The 24,585-nt window shown below is 43.5% G+C and overlaps 1 protein-coding gene and 1 long non-coding RNA gene across 3 annotated transcripts in view; one reads left to right on the top strand and one right to left on the bottom strand.

Moving 5' to 3' along the window:
* FBXO11 (F-box protein 11) overlaps positions 1-8,265 on the bottom strand; it is a 400,064-nt gene extending 391,799 nt beyond the window's left edge. Inside the window, exon 1 of one of the 2 annotated variants that reach the window (XM_085612738.1) lies at positions 7,930-8,265. In XM_085612738.1, coding sequence (XP_085468864.1) covers positions 7,930-8,020 — 91 coding nt within the window. In that variant the 5' untranslated portion in view covers positions 8,021-8,265. The remainder of the gene's footprint in view (positions 1-7,929) is intronic. The other variant, XM_085612739.1, reaches the window with a different exon arrangement.
* A 90-nt stretch (positions 8,266-8,355) lies between these two features.
* LOC146821697 (uncharacterized) overlaps positions 8,356-24,585 on the top strand; it is a 126,800-nt gene continuing 110,570 nt past the window's right edge. The window contains exons 1-2 of the long non-coding RNA XR_014963193.1: positions 8,356-8,805; positions 10,452-10,498. This is a non-coding gene — a long non-coding RNA (uncharacterized LOC146821697). The remainder of the gene's footprint in view (positions 8,806-10,451; positions 10,499-24,585) is intronic.

The raw sequence follows: 24,585 nt of genomic DNA, 5'->3' as shown, positions 1-24,585 counted from the left end.
TGCAGTGCCCAGGAGGGGGAAGTGAGTAAATGAAACAAATAACAGATTACACACTTTTAAAAACACGAAATACACTATCTCCCGGCTTCCGCCTCAGGAGTTCTGACTGTCTCTGCAATGTGCAACCTTATTGCACATTGCATGTTTGTCCCAAACTGCTTGACACGCACCACATTCTTTTAAAGCCACTAATTCTAGGAGAAGGTGAGAGACTGGGTCAACAGACCTTCATGCTATGTTTATCAGGAACTTCAATCCCACTGATTTGCCAGTTTGTGAAGTTCTTGACTACTGTGGAAAGGATGTTTTCATCTTTATCATAAGCACTTGGACTTTATTAGAGTCCTGCTGTCCTTGATTGAGTAGGAAGAAAACAACCACTCTCACATGTCTGAAGAAACAGATAGGGCCTAATTACGATGTCAGATCGCTGCGATCTCGAGACCGAGCGACCTATAGAACCCATTTGTCTATAGGAGCTTGTGCTGCGGCCTTAAACCAGCCATAGCACATGCTTCCCATAGACAAATGGGAGAATCTGTTCATCTCTGCAACGCAATGCACGGATCAACGGGGGGCATGGTAGATGCCCCACTCGGCCCCCAACCAGAGGCCGCAGAGTGTAAGGGGCCCTGCTAGGACCCCAATGTCGCTTTCAGATAGTAATCTCAAAGCACTTAAGTATTTGTTAATTGCTCTGTTTAGCTAGTTTGTGAAGTTCTTGACTATTGCGGAACAAATGTTTATATCTTCATCATATATAGAAAAAGGGCTCAAAAGTGTAAAATATCATCCTGTGTCCTCTATCATCATCTACACATGACGTGCACATGTTTTCTACACCTTTTTCACTTTTTTAATTATAGGTCACCTGACGGAGAGCACTTGAAGGTCACTCATGGTGACTGCTTTGACCACTGTTTTTAAATTGTTTTCTAACTCATATAGAGATACGTAGTGCTTCGGCTCATTAGATATTGTTATATGATTGCAGGCACTTTTTACAATAAACTTTGATGGCTTTCCTGATGAAGGTGCTTACCCGCCGAAATGCGCATAGATGATGATAGAAGCTATAGCTGTTACATCTATAGACAGCATTAACTTTAGCATTTGTGATATCCAACCCTAGAAACCTGATGAAATCATTTACTAAATTGATGATGTTCACGTAAATTAATAATATATTATGCTGTGGTTGCTCAGTACTAGGCAACACTGCTGTAGATCACCAACAGTGTGTGAAGTATGATTGAAGGAGTGAATGTTGTGGGTATAGGATGATATTGTACCGCTCATATGCAGATGTAGTAAGAAATATTATGAAATGGTAAAAATATGTTTTCTATGAATCACTGCATTTATGTTGAATGCTAATAGAAAGTTCATACTCTATACTTTTGAGCCCTTTTTAAGTTTCGCTTGTGCTGTGCTTGAGAAATCTATTGTTTTTAATATAAACTTAAAAGGGATTTCCATCCTGTCTCCCCTCTTTCCTGGCTTCTCATTGGTTCCTGTGCATGCCACTTACCTTTCCTTCATTTGTATTGGCTGTAGCATATTTTCCTGCGTTTACCAAAGCTTGTTCCTCGCCTGCTTCTCTTAATAGTTTACCTCTGTTGAAATACTCTTAACATCTGCTTTGGTGGAACTATATTTTCATAAAGTTTTGCCATTAACTATTGCAGCATATTTATATAACGATTTATCACCCAGAGAGATTAAGTGGTTTGCATAGAATCACAGGATGTTGCACGGCACCGCCCAGACTCGAACTGGGATCCCCAGCTCTCGAGTCAGCAGCTCTGGCTGCTGCACCACATCCTCTACACTCCCCATGTTATCTGACAGGGAGCTCTTTCCTTCTCCCGGACAATGATTGTGGAAAACAGCTCTTAACTCATTACTTATGTGAAACTGATGCATTGCCAATGCTTGTTCTATTTAGGAAATTCATTCATTTTAAAATTCAGTTGCCGAGGGTTGAACTTCAACTATTAGCAGGGGTCCCATTTTCTTTAAACTATTCTTACCACAGCCTAACTGTGTAGGGTTTATTACTTTACATAGACTCTACCCTCCCCAGGTTAGCTGCCTACAGTGGTCAAAACTTTCAAGTCAGCCCCCAAAATCGCCTTATTACTTTCACAACTCAGGTGCACTGCCACTGTTAATAAGGCACTGATATGGAGAGGTTTAAAAGGTTTGGATTCACAGACGAAGATTATACCAACTTAGTTGGTAACCAAACGCGTTTTGACAACCAAGCTAACAGTAACCTCTCTGATAACGAAGACAAACTATTTTCATTAACAAAGATAAAATGGATTGATTCACACAGACATTTTATGCATGAATATTTAAAGGGCAGGAGTCATTCCACAGGGACTCCGAGTGAGGAATATCTCAGGACTCTGTTCTCATCTGCAAGTTCTTGGAACGTTGGTCCATGATAGCTAATCACTGCTCCTACATCTTATGATGCTCATTGTGGAGACAGCCAAAGCACTTGCACAGGCACTAGTCAATGAAAAGTTAGAACTTGAAGAGAATATCAAAACGTCCCAGATAAGGCTAAAAAGAAATTGGAGGAAGTAGAGAAAGAGATGGCCCCCAATACCATATGGTAAAAAGAAAGACAGATACTCTTTTAAAAAATAAAAACACACATTAGCTATTCCACCACGAAAAAAAACAAATCCCTTTCAGGCTGAAAACTTTTATAGTCAGAGACAATACAATGAGGAAGACACCACTGGACAGACTAGGTACACTTGCAAAGTAATCACCTTCTCAGATACGCCCGATTCAGATTACGAAGGCAGCTCCCATCATTTTCATCAGACCTGGAGAAGAATACCATTTGAATTAAACCCAGTGCTTGGCCAATCTTTTTCAGTGAGGAGGGCGGAGGGGGACGCAGAGACCCAGATATCAAACCCAATAGTGGGAATTATCAGCCCAACAACAACCAATACCTGGAAACCAGGAATAGGCAGTACTGGAGGCAGTGAAACAAACACCTATTTTTAATCTTTCTCAAATTTCTCTTGACCCATCAATAGATTCTTTACTATCGAGAGGGCTGTCATTTGTTCCACATGCTCAGGTCAATATATTTTAACTATTTCAAGATATTATGTCATTTTTTCTGAAAATAAGTTTGGTAAAATTCTTTTCCGCGCATGGTTCCTCAGATTCAAGGCAAGAAAATCTATCTGGCCCATCGCCTCTTCCCACCTTCACTCCCACATCAAATCAAGTAGGACCGGAAGTGACCCATCTTCGAAAAAGTTATCTATCAGCACCTCAAACAAGCCATCTGTTTCATTACGCACCCCCCACTCAATCTAGATAAGCAGGATTCCTTAGCATTAAGAAAGTTTAGTGACAATAAGGCACTCACAATTAAAAACTGTGATAAAGGAGGAGAGGATTTTTGTTATCAAGGATACCGCCAACTATGTGACCAAGATGAAAGATCTTTTAAGTAATGAAGAACATTACAAACAAATACAGATGGGTCCTACTTATAAAGTTATGGGCAAGATTATCCACCTGACGGCACATGCAGTATTTATGGGTAAGATCTATGATATAGAACAAGATTATCTGAACATCAGTAATCCTGAGATGGCTAGTATTTGTGGGGTACCCCAAAATACAGAAAATAGTGAAAATGCCCCTTACAGGCAAACTGTGACCACCATAGGCTCGGTTACTAAGCCACTCTATAATATGGACTCCATTTTACGACCACATGTTCTGAAGATCAAGTCATACATTAAAGACACTAAGGATATCATCACGACAGTGGAAGGGTTGACATATAATGCCGACAAAGGTCTTTTGGTAACCTTAGACATTGAAGTCTAGTACAGTAATGGCCCTCAAAAAGGAGCTCTGGAGGCTGAACAATAGTGAGTATACAAAGTGTTTATATTATGTACCTCGAATAATGTCACTGAATAAACATTGAAATAGGTTTTACCCATTTTTCCCGATTTTTTTCTGCTTTTAAAGTCAATATTCTAGTGAATATTTATTGAAAATGTAGCTGTCTTTTTTAAGATTGTTACAATTGTAATGTGTTTTTTAATTAGACAATAAAATTTAAATTACAAATGTATCAAGCTTTCAATGGTAAATGTGGTAGGCGTGCAATCAAAACGTTAGGTTTGCTGAGAAAGAGTATACTTTTCTCCAGCTGCAACATTTCCCTGCAGCTGATTTATGTAAAACATCTACAGAACTGGGTACAAAACTTTAATCGTATGCAAATGGAAGATTTACAATTCAAGTAGTCAATGTTTTCAGATGTTTATAAAGTAGCCCGACATAGTCAATCCAAAAACATTTAGAATCCACTTTTCTAACCTGCTCAATTACAGTAATCTAGATCCACATAAAAGTTGATTTTAGATCAACTACTTTTGTCTTAAGCAGGTCTTAACTTTTCCTCTGCTAAGCTTAAAATGTCCCTCCTCTGGGTTAATTATAAAGGACATGCCTTTGTTGACTCCACAACAGGCTTTCTTCCCTGTATATTACATTCGCAAAATAGCACTCAGAAAGCATAAGATGGAAAAAATCGGATATTTCAGAAAACAAAACTGTTTAAAAAAAATATATCAGGAAACATCAAGGTACATAAACCAATACAATAACTGAGTGAGTCTTCACAGAAAAAAAAAATCGTTCAGCTATTCTAACCATGATTTTGGGGGTAATCAAATGGTATGAATTGCTTTTCAACAGAAAGGAACAGCTTGACATAAGATTATCCTATCCCGCCCAAAAAGTAAGTATGATCTGCCACAAGAAAGTGTGTGGTAACTCTGCAATCAAACAAATCCCAGTTACTGCCATCAAACAGACTTATTCACTGCTTTAGAAAAGAAAAGCCCTAATTTTGTTTATAACATGCGCAGTATTTTAACAAATGACAGTTGTCCTGCTTAAGAGCCTAACAAAACAAGGCCTTAGATCAAAACATTTCCACAGGAATAACGACAAGGAGATGAATTTCAAAATTCTTAGATAAAGCTAAGCATGTCTATTCAAATTGCTGAAGCACTACATTAGTATGTGTATTTAAATCATAAAGCTGATTGTTAATCAATTTAATGTTAGGAAACGTGTTATATTATAGCCTTCTATATAACATGTTCTATCATTAGCTCCATAAAAACGATATCACTGTTTTCTATATCATGTTCTATAAGTAGCTCCATAAAGACTGCATCACTACTTTCTATATCATGTCCTACCATTAGCTCCATAAAAACCTCATCAATCAGTTTGTTAAATTAATGTGTGTCAAATAATGACCAACTAAAGATGCTGGTGTTCGGATTTACCCATCTGGTATTAATGGTATCAAAAATCTAATCTTAGTTGTCCTACGAACAATTATAGAACTATAATTTCCCCAGGAAGCTCTTCCACTATGGAAAACATTCAGCCAGTAAATGGCCAAACAACGGGGCAATAAAAGAGAGAGATCTTTCCCAATTATGTTTGTTATCGTTTTGCAGCAGAATTTGTAACATTTTATTTTTTACCGTACCAACTGTGGAATTGCAAGTTGAACTACAGCAGTTTCAGAGTCTTCAACTCACCCTGTCAACTGTGGTATTTTATGTTCAATCGTGGCAACATGAACCATTAAGAACATGCAGCTAAAGTTTTAAGTGACTGTTCAGATTCATAAACTGTATGTAATTCTGGCTAACAGTTACAAAATGGTAGTTGTCATGCACCTTAGCCATGTATAATGTCCGAACACAAATCCGAAAACACACCCATTAAGACCTTGGTATCTCTTGGATTACTGTATTTCAATGTAGTCCAAAAGATGTAAATTAAAAAGAAAGCCCTTTAAAGCTTCACAAAAATTAAAATGTTAATACATACTTTAGATTGAAAATTAATCTGTGCGCTTCAGTAGTTTCAACCAATTCACCTCTTTTTCTTATCAAAACACTGGCAAGTTGTATGGAAAGAAAGTAATAAAGAGAAGACTGCATATACAAAGCTTTCTCCTGTCTGGGGGGCGTAGGTGATATGCTGCAGAACACAACATAGCATGGCCTAGGTCATAGACTAGATTGTAGACCTTGCTAGGAGCTACTTTCCCTAATAGGGCCATAAAAGTCAGTATAGTACTGTAAACAAATGAACGTGTCTTAGATTTAACTGCGGTCATCAAGGCATGAGACACCTAACTGTCTGTTCTCCCTATTATGCAACTGGATGCACTTTCACGCTCCTTCCTACTGTTTCGTTGTGATTTTGATACAGTTGGTTGAAACAGCACCTCGAATTTCTGTTGAAGTAAAGCAACCTTTATATATTTTAGAAAAATCATAGGTCCTTGCTCAATTTGCACGATATTTTTCAGTAGAACAAAGAACCTTAATGTATTAAGCATGGACATAATTCTTTGGTCTGGATTTCCATTAGGGTTGTGGGAGTGATCTGCATTTACCAGCTAGGCTAATGCAATCATTTTGGCTGATATGTCGCGTCTGCAGAGTACAGAGTATGACGCTATCCAGAACAACATTCCAGACAATCTATTATAGCACTGCCACCTGAAAAACAACGATCTTGGTGATTTGGCTAACGTCTCCCTCAAATGTAAAGTTTCACTTTGTGCATACAAAATGAAGCGGTAAATGCGATGTAACTGCACGGCGCATAAAGAACACGTGGTATAATTACATGAAAGTTCCAATTGCTCAGCAGAGACACAAAAACACAAGACAGCCGTGTACGGAGGAGCAGTGGTGGAAAGGGCACCGACACCATCACAAGAGATGCGGCCAGACAATGGAGACCTCCGGGGGTGCATGCATTAGGGGCGATATAACCCTGCACAGGGGGCGGATGCGCAAGCATGGTGTCCTCGTTTCTACTGGTCAGCCACAGGATACGGTTGATGGTCTAAGAGGCCGTGACAGTAGCCACCTCAACCAGAAAGCACTAAACAGACAGTACGGTGATGGTCGAGGGGCTAGACTAAGACTGTACAATGCTGCTTGGGCTGCACATGAAAAATACAAAGCACAGTGTGCGGGGACTAGTGCAAGTACATGCGCAAGGGACGGTGGCGGTCGTGTAGTCTCTAAAATTGCTATGGGAGCAGAGAGGTGTCGGTTATTGTGGCTGGTTCCGCGGCTCAGTACTGGCTGCTTCGGGACAGTAACCAGGCAGCAAGAGGCGACCCGAGTGCACAGCAAACATTAGCAGGACCGTAGGCCTCAGAACCAATGGACGTGGAGGGATAGAAGAACAACACACTTAATGGAGAGAAACGGTTGGGGGAGGATTAGCAGCTGACAGGGTGATAAAGGGGGGCATATCTTGCTGGAAGCTAGAGCTGACAACAAGGTGGAAGATAGGGTCATAGTTCACCCCGTAGAAAAAAGGGGCACCGCTCATCCCAAAGGAATAAGAATATACAGCTCATCCAAATGGAAGAAGAACAGGGACACTACTCTCTCTGAGGGACATAATGGGACACATACCACCACAAGGAAGTAAGAGAGGGGGCAACACAAGACTGAATGGAACAACACAAGTCACCTAGGATAGAGTGACAACACACCTCACCCTCAAAGAGTGAGGGGTAGTACATCCCAATATAAAGGAGGAAGACGACTGATACAACTCATCCCAAAAGGAGGAAGACGGATCGGGGTTGGCTTAACTAAATCCAACAGAGGAGTACTTTAATCTGGGTCGGGCGGCACAATGCGGGCCTACCAAGTCCCCCGGACTGCCCCCTCCTCTTTGCTGCGGGGTTTGTGAGGCCGGCTGCGGGGGAGGATGGCCCGGCTCTAGGCCCAGGCACCATCAGCTTGGCACAGCAGACAAAGCAAGACCCTTCCCTTGTGCCAGGGCGTATGGGATCGGCAATCTTACCCCTCTCCTCGCCGTTGTTCCTCTCCTGCTGCACCGGGCGCGGCCTCGACACTCGCCTGGGTCTCCTGTTGGCGGCTCTGACGGAGTTCATTTGCCGGGCTGGCAAGACGGCCGCAGGCGCGGGGAGGGAGAGCCGCGGGGGGTGCTGTGCATGAGGGGCGGACGCTCCAAAAGGCCCGGGGTCGAAGAGGTCGGCTCACCCGGAGACTCTGGGCCCTAGCTGCCGCGAACACGGGAGCAGCTCGCCTCAATCTCCGCTCTCAGCCCCAATTCTCCGTGGCAGGAGGAGCCATTGACACTGCGAGAGGCAGAGCTCAAAGGAGGAGGGGCGCGAGTAAGAAGCTCCAGCCAATGACAGGCCACTGCACGGAACTTGCACTCTTTCGCAGCCAACCGCAGTCCCTCTGTTACGAGTGGCCTGTCTCTGGCTGTAGTGGGGGTGAGTGAGCGGGGTGGGGCCGTGCTCACCGGGGTCGGTGCTACAGACCGGGGAATGTTGTTCCCGAGACGTGGAGGGAGCAGGAGGCACGGGTGTCTGGCGCTTCCCCAGGGACGTTAGAACCGAAGAAGCTATTGGTGCGCAATGTCTCCCAGATCTAGTTGGTGCTGGCAGGCGTTGACGTCACAACAGCGGTGGTCATGGCGGCTGGAAACAAAGTTGCGAGAGAAACAAGTGCGCAGCTAGAAATCCCGGCGACCTCGCCAGCGGGGCGCTTCGACTTCACCACACGCCAAGCAAAAGTGCAAGAGGTTGTTCTATTTCGGGTCACCCATCCCATGTGGAGAGGAGCACGACCTTCCTCCAAAGAGATCTGCTCACCCCGAGCCACCTCTGTCCTCGCCAACGTAAATGCATGACACCTTAATTGCGCTGTGGTGAGTGTCCAATACATGCCTGGAGTGCGTAATAAGGTGGCAGATGTTTTTTTTTAGCAGATTGCCTCTTCCTTGGACAGAAGTACAAGATGAGGATATTGGAACAATTCAGTGTGGCCTGTTGGGGTGAGGAAGCAAGTGTAATTCCACCAGAAGAATGGAGTCAAGCGTAGGAAGACGATCTGGTGTTGGCAGAGGCTAAGGCTACGATCATAGGAGGGTGGCCTACTAAGAACTGTGTTCCTTCAGAGTTGAAGGTATTTTGGGAGTTTAGATGAGAGTTGGGAGGGCGGGTGGACAATAAGATTCTAAGGAATGGCAGGACTGCACCACCGGAGAAGCTAAGAAACAGAATTATGGACTTGTCATGAGGGGCATTTAGGAACTGCACAAACAAAAAATCATTTGAAGGAATTGTATTGGTGGCCAGGTATGGGGCTATCTGTTGAAACGAAAGTCCAGGAGTGTATGCTATGCGAGAATGCTGATAAAAGTAGTTACATTAATACCACCTTGATGCCATGGGAAAAATTGAGTGGGGATGTCACAGGTCCTATTTGGGATGGATCAGTGCAGAAGTACCTTGTAGTTGCTGTGGGCCATTTTTCTAAGTGGCCGGAAGTGGAGGTGGTAGAGCATGTCGATGTAAGCACAGTGGTAACATTTTTAGATAGAATTTTTCAAAGGGAAGAGCTGTCTAAGTCAGTGATCACTGACAACGGCACACAATCTGTAGCCGACGCATCTGAGAAATTCTTGAAACGCAATGGAGTAAAGCATAGTACCACTTCACTTTATTACCCAGCTGGGAATAGGGCTGTTGAACGTTTTAACCGAATGATAAAGGGAACTATATAGTTAGCTAAGTGTAATGGCCTGGAATGGGAAGTGGAATTGTTTTGGCCTATATGGGCATTCAGATTAGCACCTTGTGCTTCAACTGGACATAGTCCCTTTGAACTAATGAGAGGGAGGACTGCTTTCACGAAGGATAACATTGGGTGAATGCCGAGTGCTAGAAGAGTATATTGGGAACCTGAGGAGGTGAAAGGACGCACTGACAGAGCCAAACAAGTATATAAGGAACATTATGATATTGAACATGGTTGGAAATCTGTTAAGTTGCAGGTAGGAGTTATGGTGAGGGTTAGAGGACATGAGTTTTAAGAAGTGGGCATAACAGGTTTTCAAGACCACATAAAGTAATCAAATTGTTTTGCAATGCTGCATTGTTAAGCAATGGTAAGGTTCAACATTTTAGTGCCTTGTCTGTGTGCGATAAACTATTGTACACGCTAAGGGAAAGGATGGGAGAGTCTGTGATTGGTGGACGGAGGATGAGGAGACTAATGTGAAACAGGAAGACACATGAATGGTGAGTTGGTGAGTGCAGACTATTCAGGAGAATCTATGGTTCTTGAAGTAGGCATAGCAAGAACAAGAAGTAAGACTGGAAGGTTTGTTCGCGTAGTAAAGAAACACACTAGATTGGAAGACTGTGTGTGAATAGATTCATTGTATTTGGATTCTTTCCAATGTATTATTCTTGGGATATAATCAAATTCAAGAATCCTTTTCTTATGTATATTTTTATTCTTGATGTATAATCAAATGTATTTTTTTATTCCATGTTGTATAATAAAAAGGGAGAAGATGTGTGGTGATCTATCTTTTCATGGACTCTGGAATGTAGGTACGTAGATAAAATGGAATGTTGGGTATTGATTGCGTGGGCAAATGCTGAGGTGAGTTTAAGAAGAAGCCAGTTGTAGGTGCAGGCATCTGCTGCAAGTGCTGTGCCAGGATATATTCATAAAGTTACTTAAAAGAATTAGAGTCTGCGGCTCATCTTTACATGCATGAACGCTTCTTCGTCGGTCCGAGTACGTCATTGACAGGAAGAGTCCTCGCACTACAACACAACTGTGGCATCGACAAGCTCCTGGAACCAACCTCGGAGATCCTTACCTGTTGCAGTGTTCTAAGGGATATATCACGTTGGTGTAGTAACCCATCAGAGGAGTCACTTATCTCATGTTTCCTTGAGGTCAGGGACGCTACCATACTTATAAACATTCTCTAACCAAAAGGAGGATTTTTCACTGTTCAGAACATCTGATTATTACCCTGATTATATTGCCGTAAATTGCTTCACATGATCTTTGATTCAACGATACAATCACAGAAAAGTGTGGAATCCAGATCAGAAGAAAGGAAAGTTGGGCTACCGACTACATAACATGAACAAGTGAGATTTTATCACAGTGGGTGCCGGTCCTTAAACTCAGTAACAAGGTGTTTGTAAATCCAAGAGGATCTACGAAACATGCTTTCCGGAACATTGCATGGCCTTCAGAGAGTTGTTGAGTATTCTAGTCCTGTTGAGAAAACTGACATTTAGCTTTTTTAACAGGCCAAAAGCTGTAGGATGATTCAGATACATCTGTGCTATGCTGCTACCTAAAAGCCTTTGCCTACTTCATAATTCAGATAAATCTGTGCCATGTGGTGTCACTAAAAAGCATTTGCCTACTGCCTAACCCAGGAAAGTTGGTGAGCATGCACAAAGAGCGCTGCAAGGAGAGCTTAGCTTGTTATTGTCTTTGACAACTTAGCCTGAGGAACCACTCTTGTTATTCCCCCTGAGTGACCTCCTAGTTATACTTCCCAGCTTAAGGCCGCACACAGCACTCGGTCTTTAGACACTTAATGTATTGGGAATTGTAAGATAGTAGTGTCATCAAAGTAGCCCTTGTGTTACAGATACCTGCACGCGTGGAGGAAGGAGAACTGGGTTCCCTGTGTTTTACTACCATGTAACTATATGGGTATCTCTTCAAGCTTTCATCTGTGATGCTCTGCACAACAAGGCAGCAGATAAATTGAAATTCCTGACGTGTACTTTCCGCAATGTTTGTCTGCTGGCTTCTCAGACTCCTGTGTGCTCTTTGAACCCCTGATCGCATAACGCAAGAACTTGCGATGAGCAAGTTTCAAAATAACCTACACATAGCACTACATCAGCTTATTAATCAAGTGTAGCCACGCCCATGCCTCTACATCAAACTCAGTTTACTTAGACAATTCCTTGAAGTCGGTTTGATCTCATTCTTTGCTATTGCCAAGATCAATTATTATTAAGGCTCCCTGTTTTCCGTTTTTACTGATTTTTGTAGATAAATACTGACAGAAAACATTTATTTTCTTGTCTGTAGTTATTTTAAAATGTGGATAAAAATGGAAATTGGATTGCTTTTTGAGTAATTCTAGATACTGTATGCCATGACTGCCAGAACAATAGCGGTGTGGATTTTGATAGTTAAGGGGGTTAAAAAAGAAAGTAATTTTAGTAAAGAGGCTTTAACAGCAGTTGATGTGCACACGGTTGATAAAGAAATTTGCATATTTTCATATAAGGGCATTGCTGTATCTTCTGCGGGTGTCACAGCATTGAAATCTGGCAGGCGTTCAAGCATGAGTGGATATTTATCGGGTAAATAAATGTGGAAATATACTAATTTCAGCTTGTTTATTCCACAAAACCTAAAATAAATATGGATAAAGACAGACAAAATTAGCAAAAAATTAATATGGATAAATACAAATGTAAATGTCAAAAAAATAAATACCATAAAACCAGGAGCCCTATTTATTATAAATGATGGCTGTCAAATCAGTCATGTCAAAAGCTGAGATAGTGATGAAACATGCCATGTTTTATGCTTTTGTTTGGAATTAGGCACATAAAATATTTTGTGTGTTGTCAGACATCACTCCTGACGCTATGACAGTCCTGATTGTTCATTTTGGTCTTTTAGTAAGGGGCTACTCGGAGAGGCTTTTGCTATGCCAAGCGAAAGTTTAAGGAGTAGCTGATTGGCAACTTCCATGCAAAACTAAGGTAGCTCATCTGCACCTGCACAATTACTGATTCAGCAAGTATACACCTGCACAATTAGTGACCCTTAGGAGGAATTGAGGTCCCAGAAGATCCTATTGTGCTGGAAAGTGAAACTATGTTGTCCCATAAATGCAACAAAGCATGTTGTTTAGCACCTTGCTGGATCTTAGGAGTGTTTGTGAACCATTGTATCTCAGGACAGTTAGCACTTAAAAGGATATTTGTAGTGGTATGTATGAGCCCACAGACATAACTCTAATATAAAAGGAATGGTAGGCAAAGTGCATTGTAAAGCACTCAAAAAAGCAAAACCAAGGTGTTGCAGGAATATGCTTCCACATAAAGGAACCTTGGCCCAGCAAAAGAACACAGGTGATCAACACAACTTCTGCTGAACTAGAGGAGCATCATGAGACAAGGTTGATTTACTGACAGGTATGGTTTCTAAAAAAACAATTTCAACAAAAACAAATCACAGGTTATTATCAACATCAAACACCACTTGGAGAACTTCTCATGGTCTGCATGGTTATCAAAGAGCTGAAAAAACTCTTTTCCCACAAAAGAGCATTGCTGAGCATTTGAACACTAGATTTGACAGTACTCCTTTACACTGTTGCAGCATTTAGACTTATTCCATTGGAGCAGTTCAACAGGTGAAGCCAAGATCTAAGTCACCTCATTGATACAGATCCGAGTATACTGAAAATGCCTGACTGTGAGGATATTTGCATTTAAAGCTGCAACAAGTATTCTACTCTGCTGCAGCACTGCAGAAACATTGCACTTTTAAAATGTAGTAAAACCGCAGCCACACGTTATTCTCAAATGCTACCTGGAACTCAGAATAGTAAAGGAAAATTACAACATGTAGTATCTATTTTCCGGGCTAATTATCAACTGCAATGCTCACAGTACTGGGGATGAGTGTAATTGCAAAGCAGAGGAACACAGGACATTACACAGGTGTGTTTTGTTCATGTAACAAGGTGGTAACACTGATAAACTGCAACCACTGGGCCTACAATAATTCAATCTTCTTTCCAGTCCCAAAAAAGCTGCCGAATAATCTTGTAAGGGTGGGCCTTTCTGCCACAGGGCCTGCAACACCACCCTGTAGTTGAGGGTGGCTGTTACCCCGTCCTACCAGGTTTTAGAGTGACTGTTACTTGGTGGCAGCTCATTTGAATCTTGCTCAAAGTCCTTTTACACGTATAACAGTAGTTGAGAGGACACCAACTGGTCTCACCACAAAAGCAGGGGCGGCTTTCCCGCTAAGGTGGAGGAGAGTCGCCCCATTGCTTTAAGGCAGTGCAGATAAAAAAGAAAATGGTAATAATGAAACGCATTATCATTTTCTTTTTCTCTTCCTAGGTGCAGGGAGGTTTGGGGCTGGCTGGAGCCGGGGCCAGGGGAGGAGTGGTTTGCCCACTCAAAGAGTGCACGAATGTTTGACCGGCCGTCTTTGGCCGGCCAAACATTCATGCGCACTTTGCATGTTCCCCAGTGGGAACATGCACAGGCTCCCTGTCCCCTTCTGAGCGCCGAACCATGGCCAATCACAACACTGCAATGCAGAGTTGTGATTGGCTTAGGGGAACTAATTACAACTCTGCATTGCAGCGTTGTGATTGTCTTAGGGTCCCAGGGAATCTGGTAAGTTTTATTATTTTTTGTTAATGTTTTTATTTTCAAACCCACTCCTCCCCTCGCCCTGCCGCCATTCTCTACCGGCCGCCACTGCATAAAAGTCCATTCTGCCCCCAGTGAATGGGGTCCTTTTTACTCCCTATTGGTGTTGTCAGATAACAGAATGATTTCAAGATGTGATACAATTAACAATAGAGCCACCAAATATAATAAGTGACGGTGCAACATAAAGAAAAGAGGAAACCAGAAGCCTAAAAATAACTCGAAATACATAAAAAAAAATTCTTCTATTAAAAAAAGAAGTTAGAAGAGGTTAATAAAGAGATCAGCGAGCACAAGGAGTGCCTTATGCAAAGTAATATTAATAAACCGGAAATATTTGAATAAATTCTCTCATGAGAAGGTTACCCTATATCGCGGATGACTACAGTAAACAACGAGATGCAGACACTGGATCATCTAACAGGGGTGACTCTGGTACATCAGAATCTGAGCAGGATGACTGGTCTAGTGACAACTCGTCCAAGAGTTGGAAAGGCAAACCCAGACGACAGTGAAGAGGGGATTTCAACCAATCATACCCCCCACCACAAATGTATACATGGACCAATCCATTCGTCCCGCAACCATTCCATCCCCCCCCCCCCAATATCAGTCTGTACCATACTTCCAGCCTGATCCTAACCAACAATAATTTTTTTTTAGGCCAAGGAAGGAGTAGAGGAAGACGTGGCTGAAGACGCAACAGAAGAGTCCAGTGAGACGACGACTGAAGAGGTATAAATACGAGGAGCCAGACAAGAGATCAACAGCCGGGTCCGAACTCGATGTAGGTCTGGGAGTAAACCTCACAAACGAGACCCTCACCCAGGAAGAACTGATGGTCCTAAACAAGGGACTTGGATGCGTCCCCACCACTCGTAATTGGCAAATTTCAGATTAGGTGTAAACTCAGTGAGTTCTTCAGAAAAATAAGGGTGAAGACATTTTTTGAGGGTAAAGAAGAACAACAGAAGGACACCAGCCACACACCACTCCGCCCTAAATCTACATTTTGTCCCCCAAATTCTATCATGCCTCCAGAGGTGATGGCATTTGAAGAAGCGTTCACAAAGGAGGGAGAGCAACTTCAACCCAGAAGGGATGCGTTTAACAAATTGAGCAAAAAAGAACGAGCGGCATTGAAATTTCTAAGCGCCAGGAACAACATTGTGATCAAGCCGGCCGATAAAGGTGGGGCCACAGTTATTCAAGATACCAGTACCTACAGAGGAGCCTGCCTCACCCTTCTCACGGACGAGAGACACTACAAGAAGATTCAGAGAGACCCCACTACGTGTCTCCCAAAGACCGTTACAACACTGACCCAGGAAGCCTTGGGGAGCAACGGGATCATCAAAAATGAGAGAGATTTCCTTGTCACTGAAGAACCAAGGACTCCCCTGTTTTATACCATTCCCAAAATCCATAAGGGCAGGATCCCTTCCCCGGTAAGACCTATCGTGTCAGGGATCGGGTCAGTACTAGAGCCTTTGTCTAAGTACACCAACTGGTTCCTGAGATCCCTGGTCGTGAAGATAATTCCTATGTCAGGGACACTAAGCAAATGCTGAACCTACTCACCGAGTTGGAATATGACCCTGGAGAGAATACCATGATTTGCCTGGATGTGGAGGCACTGTATACCAGTATTCCTAAATAGGAGAGCCTCCGAGTAATTGAAGATATACTACAGATTCAAGATTAGCCATTGGAAGCACCAATTAAGTGGATCATTACCTTGATGCATCTGGCCCTCACGTAGAATTTCTTCAAATATGAAGACCAACTGTTTCTGCAGGTCCATGGCACTTCCATGGGCAGTACGTTTGCTCCTAGTATAGCATGTCTTTACATGAGTAACTTTGAGGATGAACACATTTGGTCCAACAACCCATATTCAGACAAGATATGTAGATGGTTCAGGTACATAGACAATATTCTCATTATCTGGAGAGGTGATGAGGGAAGCACAGAAGAATTCACAAGATGGATTAACCTGTTGAACCCTTTTCTATGACTTACAATATCAGCTCATAACGAAACAGTGTCATTCTTGGATGTCAACATCGTAGAGAGTGGTAGAAGACTGAAAAGGACACTGTACACCAAACCAACTGATAGGAACAGTCTACTACATTTCAAAAGTGCCCATCCACGGTCACTACGGGAGAATCTACCCGTTAGACAATACTTAAGGATCTGGAGAAACTGCTCCGACCTCGACAGCTATAACAAGGAGGCCGACAAGCTAACCCGGAAACTATAACAGAAAGCTTATCCTAGGAAGGTCATAGACCAGGCTCGCAAAAGATCCCGCAACACCCCGAGATCTGGCCTACTAGAGATAAATACAAGAACTGAAATAAAATCACTCATATGTGCCACCACATATAACTCCTCTTCCAACATCATAAAACAGATCATAAATAACAAATGGTCTATTTTGACCTCTAATCAACTCACATTTGCAAAACTAATGTTTTCTTATAAACATAATAAGAGCTTGAGAAACACGTTGGTTCACACAGATATTTACAAACCCAAGCATAACAAACAACTGACCTTGTGGAACCAACCTCCAGTCAAAGGCCATTACCCCTGTGGTTCGGGTGCAGTTTGCCATTTCACCACACATACAAAACATATAGAACTAGGCCTTGGAAATCCCTGGGAGCAACGTGACCACACAAATTGCAATACAGACAACGTAGTGTACCTGATTACGTGCCCATGCAAACTTAGGTACATTAGTATGACTACCAGAAAGGCCAAGGTGCGAATAAGTGAGCACCGGAGCGCTATCAGACGCTCCATCACAGCAACGAAATTGACAGCCCATTATCTTGAGAAGGGACATATGGACTTAGATTTGGAGTGGACCATCATAGAACAGGTCAAGGGGTCGCAAATGTGGCAAGTAGACTACTTGGAAGAGAGCAACGTTGGGTCTATAGATGAAAGACTCGTGGATGAATGAAACGGATTTGTATAGCGCAACTAAGCCCAATGGGCGTCAAGGCGCCTAACCAAACAATACTGACTCGAAAATAAGTGGAACTTACTGGTAAGTCTTCATAAAATACCAGGTCTTAAGTGCTTTCCTAAAAAGGACCAAGGAGGGTTGGGACTTAATCTCTGAAGGGAGAGAATTCCAAAGTCGCGGAGCTGAACGATTCCATTCCTTGGAATCAACTTAACTATAGATGACGTGAACAGTCTCTAGAATCACATTGTACCATGAGCCCCAATTGTTTCCTAATACATGGATGAACAGGCAGTGTAGAGTCCTGTATGTAGATATATATTTGCACCTCACTAAACATAACATAAGTCAGGGACCTTAGGTTTGGAAGACAACATGGTTCCCTGAAGGAGTGGTTGTGGTAGATCCCCATGGTTTGTTCCCACCTTGTGACAAACAAATAAGGCAAGGCCCAAGCTCACCGAATGGTTGGTCACCACAATCTCCAGCCTACTGAGGTTCCCTTCCTATATCCTGACCTTCCAGAAGTACTAACACTCATAGTACACTCCATGAGGTCAGAATTTAATATCCCTACATGTGTGACCATTGGTCATCCAACACTGCCCAAGCGGCTCAAATTTACTTTGTAGCAAGATTGCAACGAAAATTGACATATCCTAGTGCTCACACCGTCAAACATTGCTTAAGCAGCTTTATTTAACTTTAGATACCCAACAGAGTAATACCAGCCCTCTGGACCAAAAGTATGTTCATACATGTTAGAAATGGGGGTCTCTAGTTGGCAATGGCTGGCCACTGTCCAAGTAGGGACCCTTCTTCCTAAGTCAGAGTAAGCAGCCTACACCCTTTGACAACCCCTGCTCAACCCTGTGGTAACGTAGCACGAGCAGCTAGGCTTATCTCAGAGGCAGTGTGTGAAGCATTTATGACCATACACAGTAATATAATGAGGAACACTACAAATGGACACCACTCAAGTAGTTATGAAAAATAGGTATTTTTATATAGACTTAATCACAAGACCAATAACAGTAAAAATCCACAATACTATAAAAATATAATTACTTTAGAAATGCTGCAAGGAAAAATAGTTCAGGATGCACAAAATGATGTTTAGTTCAAGGCAGTGGTCTCTGCGACCCTTTTACTCACAAAGTATCTGGTTCCTGGAGCAAAGCAACAAAAATGTCGCTAAGGAGTTGTTGCGATAGATTTCCTCACGCCAGCCAGCGATGCGTTGAATCCGTACCGCAAGGGAGGATGATGCGCTGGGTTGCGGGCAGGACAAAGCGACAAACTTCTTCACGCTGATCCGGTGATGCAATAAAATCCTTGCCGCAAAGGGAGGATGATGCACCGGGCCTGTTGCGTGTGCGATCTTGCTGCGTTGACAAAGATGGCGCTCCGCGAGGGAGCGACGATCCGGATTCGATGCGGGGAAAATGGCGAACGCTCGGCGTCCGCGCTGCGATGATCCTGTTGCGATGATTTCAGATAGCGGGCGTTTTCAGGCCCGCAGACAGGTGCTGCGACGATCTTCGGATAGCGGGTGTTTTCAGGCCCGCAGACAGGTGCTGCGACGATCTTCGGGGTTAGCGAGCGCTCGGCGACAGCGGAGCGGCGATTTTTCTCACGCTCACCAGCTGCAGCGGCTCGCTAACGGAGGTTAGCGACGATTTTCAGCGCTCTCTTCTCAACAGTAGAAATAGAGGTCCTGGAACACACAGGAGCCTCACCTGCAGATAGTAATCCTCGCTGGGAGGAAACAGGAGGCTGATGGTGGAGTCTGATGTGCCTGAGACTCCAGCAGGAGGCTAGCTCTCTTCTAGCCCTTGGGTAGTTGCTGTAGCAAAAGAAATAAAAGTCCAATCAAAGTTCCTTTCCTCTTCTTGAAGTCCAGTAGTAACAGCTGCAGGCCAGTCCCAGAAACAGCACACAAGGCACAAGGACAGTCCTTCTCTTGCAGATTCCTGTAGCCACACGGACAGAGGTTCTTCTTGTTATCCAGGAGCAATACCAATTGTAGGGGTTTGTGCACAAATATTTATACCCCCAAAGTCTTTGTTCTTAGGGGTCCCAAGCCTCTGAACCCAGCCAGAACCAGTTTTGCCCAGCCCTGGAGCACTTTGTTGATCAGGCTGCATCCTTCCTTTCAGAAAGAGGGGGTCTGCCTCAGACGCACAGTGGGAGGTGGAGCCAGCTTTCACCTTGCCAGGCACAGCCCTATTCAAGTGCAGGAGCTACCCCTCCCCTCACACCTAGGCAGGTCGCTCTATTCAACCCAGGTCTGACTCAGCCTGCCCTGTCCCTCCAAAACCAGACAGCCAATACACATAATAGCAGAGCAACTGGAAGGCTTAGGCAAGAAAGTACCTATACTCTAAAAGTGGTAGTTTCAAACCCAGAATATAAAAATAACCTTCACTAAAAGATGTATTTTAATATTCTGAGCTCAGGCATACTAGATTCGTTTTTCTACCATGTTCTGTGGGTCAGTTAGGACTATAGGATGTAATAGCCCAGACCTCCCATTCTGGCCTATGGAGAACAGGTAGCCTTACAGTAGTGAAAAACGAAATTGGGTGTAATTCACTACTAGGACATGCTACATACAACAGGGCATGTCCTACCTTACACATACAATGCGCCCTATCATAAGGGGGGCTTACATGATGCCAAGGGAAGGTTTAGGAAACAATAGCTCATGCGGATTAATACTTAATAATATAGTATGTAATCTAAAATAATGATCAAAGAAAAGGGGATTATAAAAGATGTCAGAAGAAAAGGCAAAGCCATACACGTTGGATCTTTTTTATGAAGAATATTTTTCGTTTATATTTCTGAAATATTTACACAAAAAGTGGACATAAATTTACGATACAAATTAACATTAAACATACAAATTACAAATTAGTGTCCCAATGAAAAAAACCTTACACAAAAAATTAACATAACATACAACATACAAACAAGGTTTCCATTTCTCTTTACAAAGGCAATCACCAGTAATTAATAATTCAAATTAACAACACTTAATTAATGTAGGTGTTGATTAAGTGATTTGCCTATCGCGTCAACGGCGTTTCGACCCTATTCCAAGTTTAAAGGGTCTCGTCAGGACTGTCTAATATAGGGACACCTGAAAAGGGAATGACGAAAATGTATCAGAAAAAGGGCCAAAGGGTCTCAAGAGATGAAATTAAATTAATATAGGTGATACGCCTCTTTACCTTAACGTCCAAAACTGGTCTAGCGTGTAAATGTACAGTGACACCGTGTTTAAAGTGAAAGGATAAAATACTCACAGGTACCCAGCCGGGTGCTGTGTGCAGATAGAGAAAAAACCATTACTGTCAGTGCCATAATCCAGTCATTTATTTGTCTAGTGAGTACCTAAATATCTACTTACCCCTGTGAGAGAAGACTCACACGGAGGCAGTGGCCCACTGTAATGCGATTCGGTTATGATTTTCACGTAATGTAAGGGTCCTTCAATGTACAGAACCTCCAAACTGCTGTATTAACGAATCCGATCAACTATACAAAAAATAAAAAAGCGAAAGACGCTAGTATCAAAAAAGCATCCAGTGGAAATTAGCCTCTTCAGTCTATAAATGACCTGTAATGAAAAACAATGAAGTGTGTAATTGTTACGTTAATCATTTCTGTACTCCACTCCTTTTTAATAACCAACTGATCATTTACTGATATTGAATGTAGGAGCGCTGCCCACAAGTTCGGTAACTGTGTACATTTATAAATTTACCATCACCTCGGTAACTAGGATATTTTATCCGACGGTCCCGTTTATTTCTCGGTTCCAACACTATTAATATCACAGCGGCACAAATCGGAGCCCAGCGTTCACTTCTTTCCACGTTTTAAAAAAAAACAATTAACCTCACTCACATGCCGTGGAATCACGTTACAGTGATTGACGGTAGCTTTTGGTTACTAGGCAACGTCACGCTCGCGCTACAGTATTGTTAGATACTCCTGATTGGCTATTGCTTAACGTATCAGGCTTAAGTATTCTACACCCCTACCAACCGCTGTGATCGTACCAAGCAGCCAGGACCTTGCTCGCCTGCTGCAGCGCTTCGTGGGATATTCAGAAACCCGGAAGGAAGAAATGAGGTAGGAGCTGCGTCTCCACTTCATTGTTTTTCATTACAGGTCATTTATAGACTGAAGAGGCTAATTTCCACTGGATGCTTTTTTGATACTAGTGTCTTTCGCTTTTTTATTTTTTGTATAGTTGATCGGATTCGTTAATACAGCAGTTTGGAGGTTCTGTACATTGAAGGACCCTTACATTACGTGAAAATCATAACCGAATCGCATTACAGTGGGCCACTGCCTCCGTGTGAGTCTTCTCTCACAGGGGTAAGTAGATATTTAGGTACTCACTAGACAAATAAATGACTGGATTATGGCACTGACAGTAATGGTTTTTTCTCTATCTGCACACAGCACCCGGCTGGGTACCTGTGAGTATTTTATCCTTTCACTTTAAACACGGTGTCACTGTACATTTACACGCTAGACCAGTTTTGGACGTTAAGGTAAAGAGGCGTATCACCTATATTAATTTAATTTCATCTCTTGAGACCCTTTGGCCCTTTTTCTGATACATTTTCGTCATTCCCTTTTCAGGTGTCCCTATATTAGACAGTCCTGACGAGACCCTTTAAACTTGGAATAGGGTCGAAACGCCGTTGACGCGATAGGCAAATCACTTAATCAACACCTACATTAATTAAGTGTTGTTAATTTGAATTATTAATTACTGGTGATTGCCTTTGTAAAGAGAAATGGAAACCTTGTTTGTATGTTGTATGTTATGTTAATTTTTTGTGTAAGGTTTTTTTCATTGGGACACTAATTTGTAATTTGTATGTTTAATGTTAATTTGTATCGTAAATTTATGTCCACTTTTTGTGTAAATATTTCAGAAATATAAACGAAAAATATTCTTCATAAAAAAGATCCAACGTGTATGGCTTTGCCTTTTCTTCTGACATCTTTTATAATCCCCTTTTCTTTGATCATTATTTTAGATTACATACTATATTATTAAGTATTAATCCGCATGAGCTATTGTTTCCTTACAGCACATAATACCCAGGCTCCTTGAGGGTAGGGTTTCCTTGTTTCCCAATCAAAAAGGGAAGGTTTAGGGGCTGGGAAGCGGGTGCACTTCACAGCCAAGATGGCAGTTCTGGACTGCACGCAGACACTGCAGTGGCAGGTCTGAGACACACTTTACAAGCTGCTTCTGTGGGTGGCACAAACCAGTGCTGCAGGCCCACCAGCAGCATTCGGTTTACCATCCCTGGGCACACACCGGCCACGCTACTAGGGACTAACAGGTAAACTGAATAAGCCAATCATGGATGTACCAATTCATATGTCATCTTTACAAAGGGAGCATTCGCGCTGTGGCACTGAATGGCAGCGGCACAGCGCCCAGAGCATCTATAACCAGCAAAAACAGAGGAGACACAGCGAAAAAAGGAAGGGAGACTCACGCCAATGGTGCCAGGTCTAACACGCGTCCCCTCCAGCTGAAATGTGGGGAGAACTACCCATCCCCTTGGAAGTTCTCTTCACTAAGGCGGAAAAATCTGGACAGACCATCAGCATTGGCGTGTTCTGTACCAGGGCGATGTTCCACCGTAAAGTCCATACCCTGTAGGGAAATGGACCACCTTAACAACTTGGGATTCTCACCCCTCATCTGCATCAACCATCTGAGGGGCCTGTGGTCTGTCTGAACCCGGAAGTGAGTCCCAAAAAGGTATGGTCTCAGCTTCTTCAGTGCCCAGACCACAGCAAATGCCTCACGCTCAATTGCACTCCACTTCTGTTCCCGTGGAAGTAACCTCCTACTGATGAAGGCTACGGGTTGGTCTAGTCCCTCCTCATTCATCTGTGACAGAACAGCCCCCACCCCATGCTCTGAAGCGTCTGTCTGGACAATAAATTCCTTAGCAAAGTTGGGCGCCAGGAGCACGGGCGCTGTACACATGGCAGTTTTGAGGGCATCAAAAGCTTTCTGACAGGTGTCAGTCCAGTTCACAATCTTGGGCTGCTTCTTGGAAGTCAGCTCAGTCAAGGGGGCAACGATGCTGCCATACCCCTTGACAAACCTCCTGTAATAACCCGTGAGTCCTAAGAAGGCCCTCACCTGGGTCTGGGTCCTTGGGGGCTCCCACGCCAGGATGGTTTCAATCTTGGGCTGTAGAGGTGCCACCTGGCCACTCCCTAGCTGGTGTCCTAAGTACACCACCGAACCCTGCCCAATCTGGCACTTACTGGCCTTGATTGTGAGGCCTGCTCGGCGCAGCGCCATCAACACTTCCCAGAGGTGGTGTAAGTGGTCCTCCCACGAGGAACTGAATACTGCAATGTCATCCAGGTAGGCGGCACTGAAATCCTCCAGCCCAGCCAACACCTGATTGACCAACCTCTGGAAGGTGGCAGGGGCATTCTTCATTCCAAAGGGCATCACACGGAACTGGTAGTGCCCATCTGGGGTGGAGAATGCTGACCTCTCCTTTGCCCCATCAGTTAAGGCGATCTACCAGTACCCCGACGTTAGATCAAACGTGCTGAGGTACCGGGCAGCCCCTAACCGATCTATGAGCTCATCAGCTCTGGGGATGGGCTGCGCGTCGGTCCACGTGACCGAATTGAGACCTCGATAGTCCACACAGAACCTAAGTTCTGGAGTGTCACCAGGCGCTGCAGCTTTTGGTACCAAGACCACGGGGCTGGACCAGGGGCTGCTAGAGGACTCAATCACCCCTAGAGCAAACATTTTGGAGACCTCCTCCTTGATGTAGGCCCTTACCCGGTCAGTCACTCGGTAAGCCTTGTGCTTGACAGGAGGACTGTCCCCGGTGTCCACCTCATGGACGCACCAGTCAGTGACACCATGCACCAGGGAAAATAAATCAGGGAATTGCCCCAACAGCTGGCAGCAATCTAACTGTTGCTCAGGGGTCAGTGTGGTGGAGAGGACCACACCCTCCACTGACCCATCCTTTTCTCCTGCACACAGGAGGTCAGGAAGAGGCTCACTTTCCTCCTCCATCCCTGCATCTGTGGCAAGGAGCATGCCCACTTCAGACCTCTCAAAGTGGGGCTTCAGGCGATTCACATGCAGGACCCGCAGGGGGTTCCTGGGAGATTT

The sequence above is a fragment of the Triturus cristatus genome, chromosome 6, assembly GCF_964204655.1.
Source record: "Triturus cristatus chromosome 6, aTriCri1.1, whole genome shotgun sequence".
NCBI classification, from domain to species: domain Eukaryota; kingdom Metazoa; phylum Chordata; class Amphibia; order Caudata; family Salamandridae; genus Triturus; species Triturus cristatus.
Note: the sequence above shows the minus strand (reverse complement) of the source record. Positions and strands in the feature narration are given on the sequence as shown.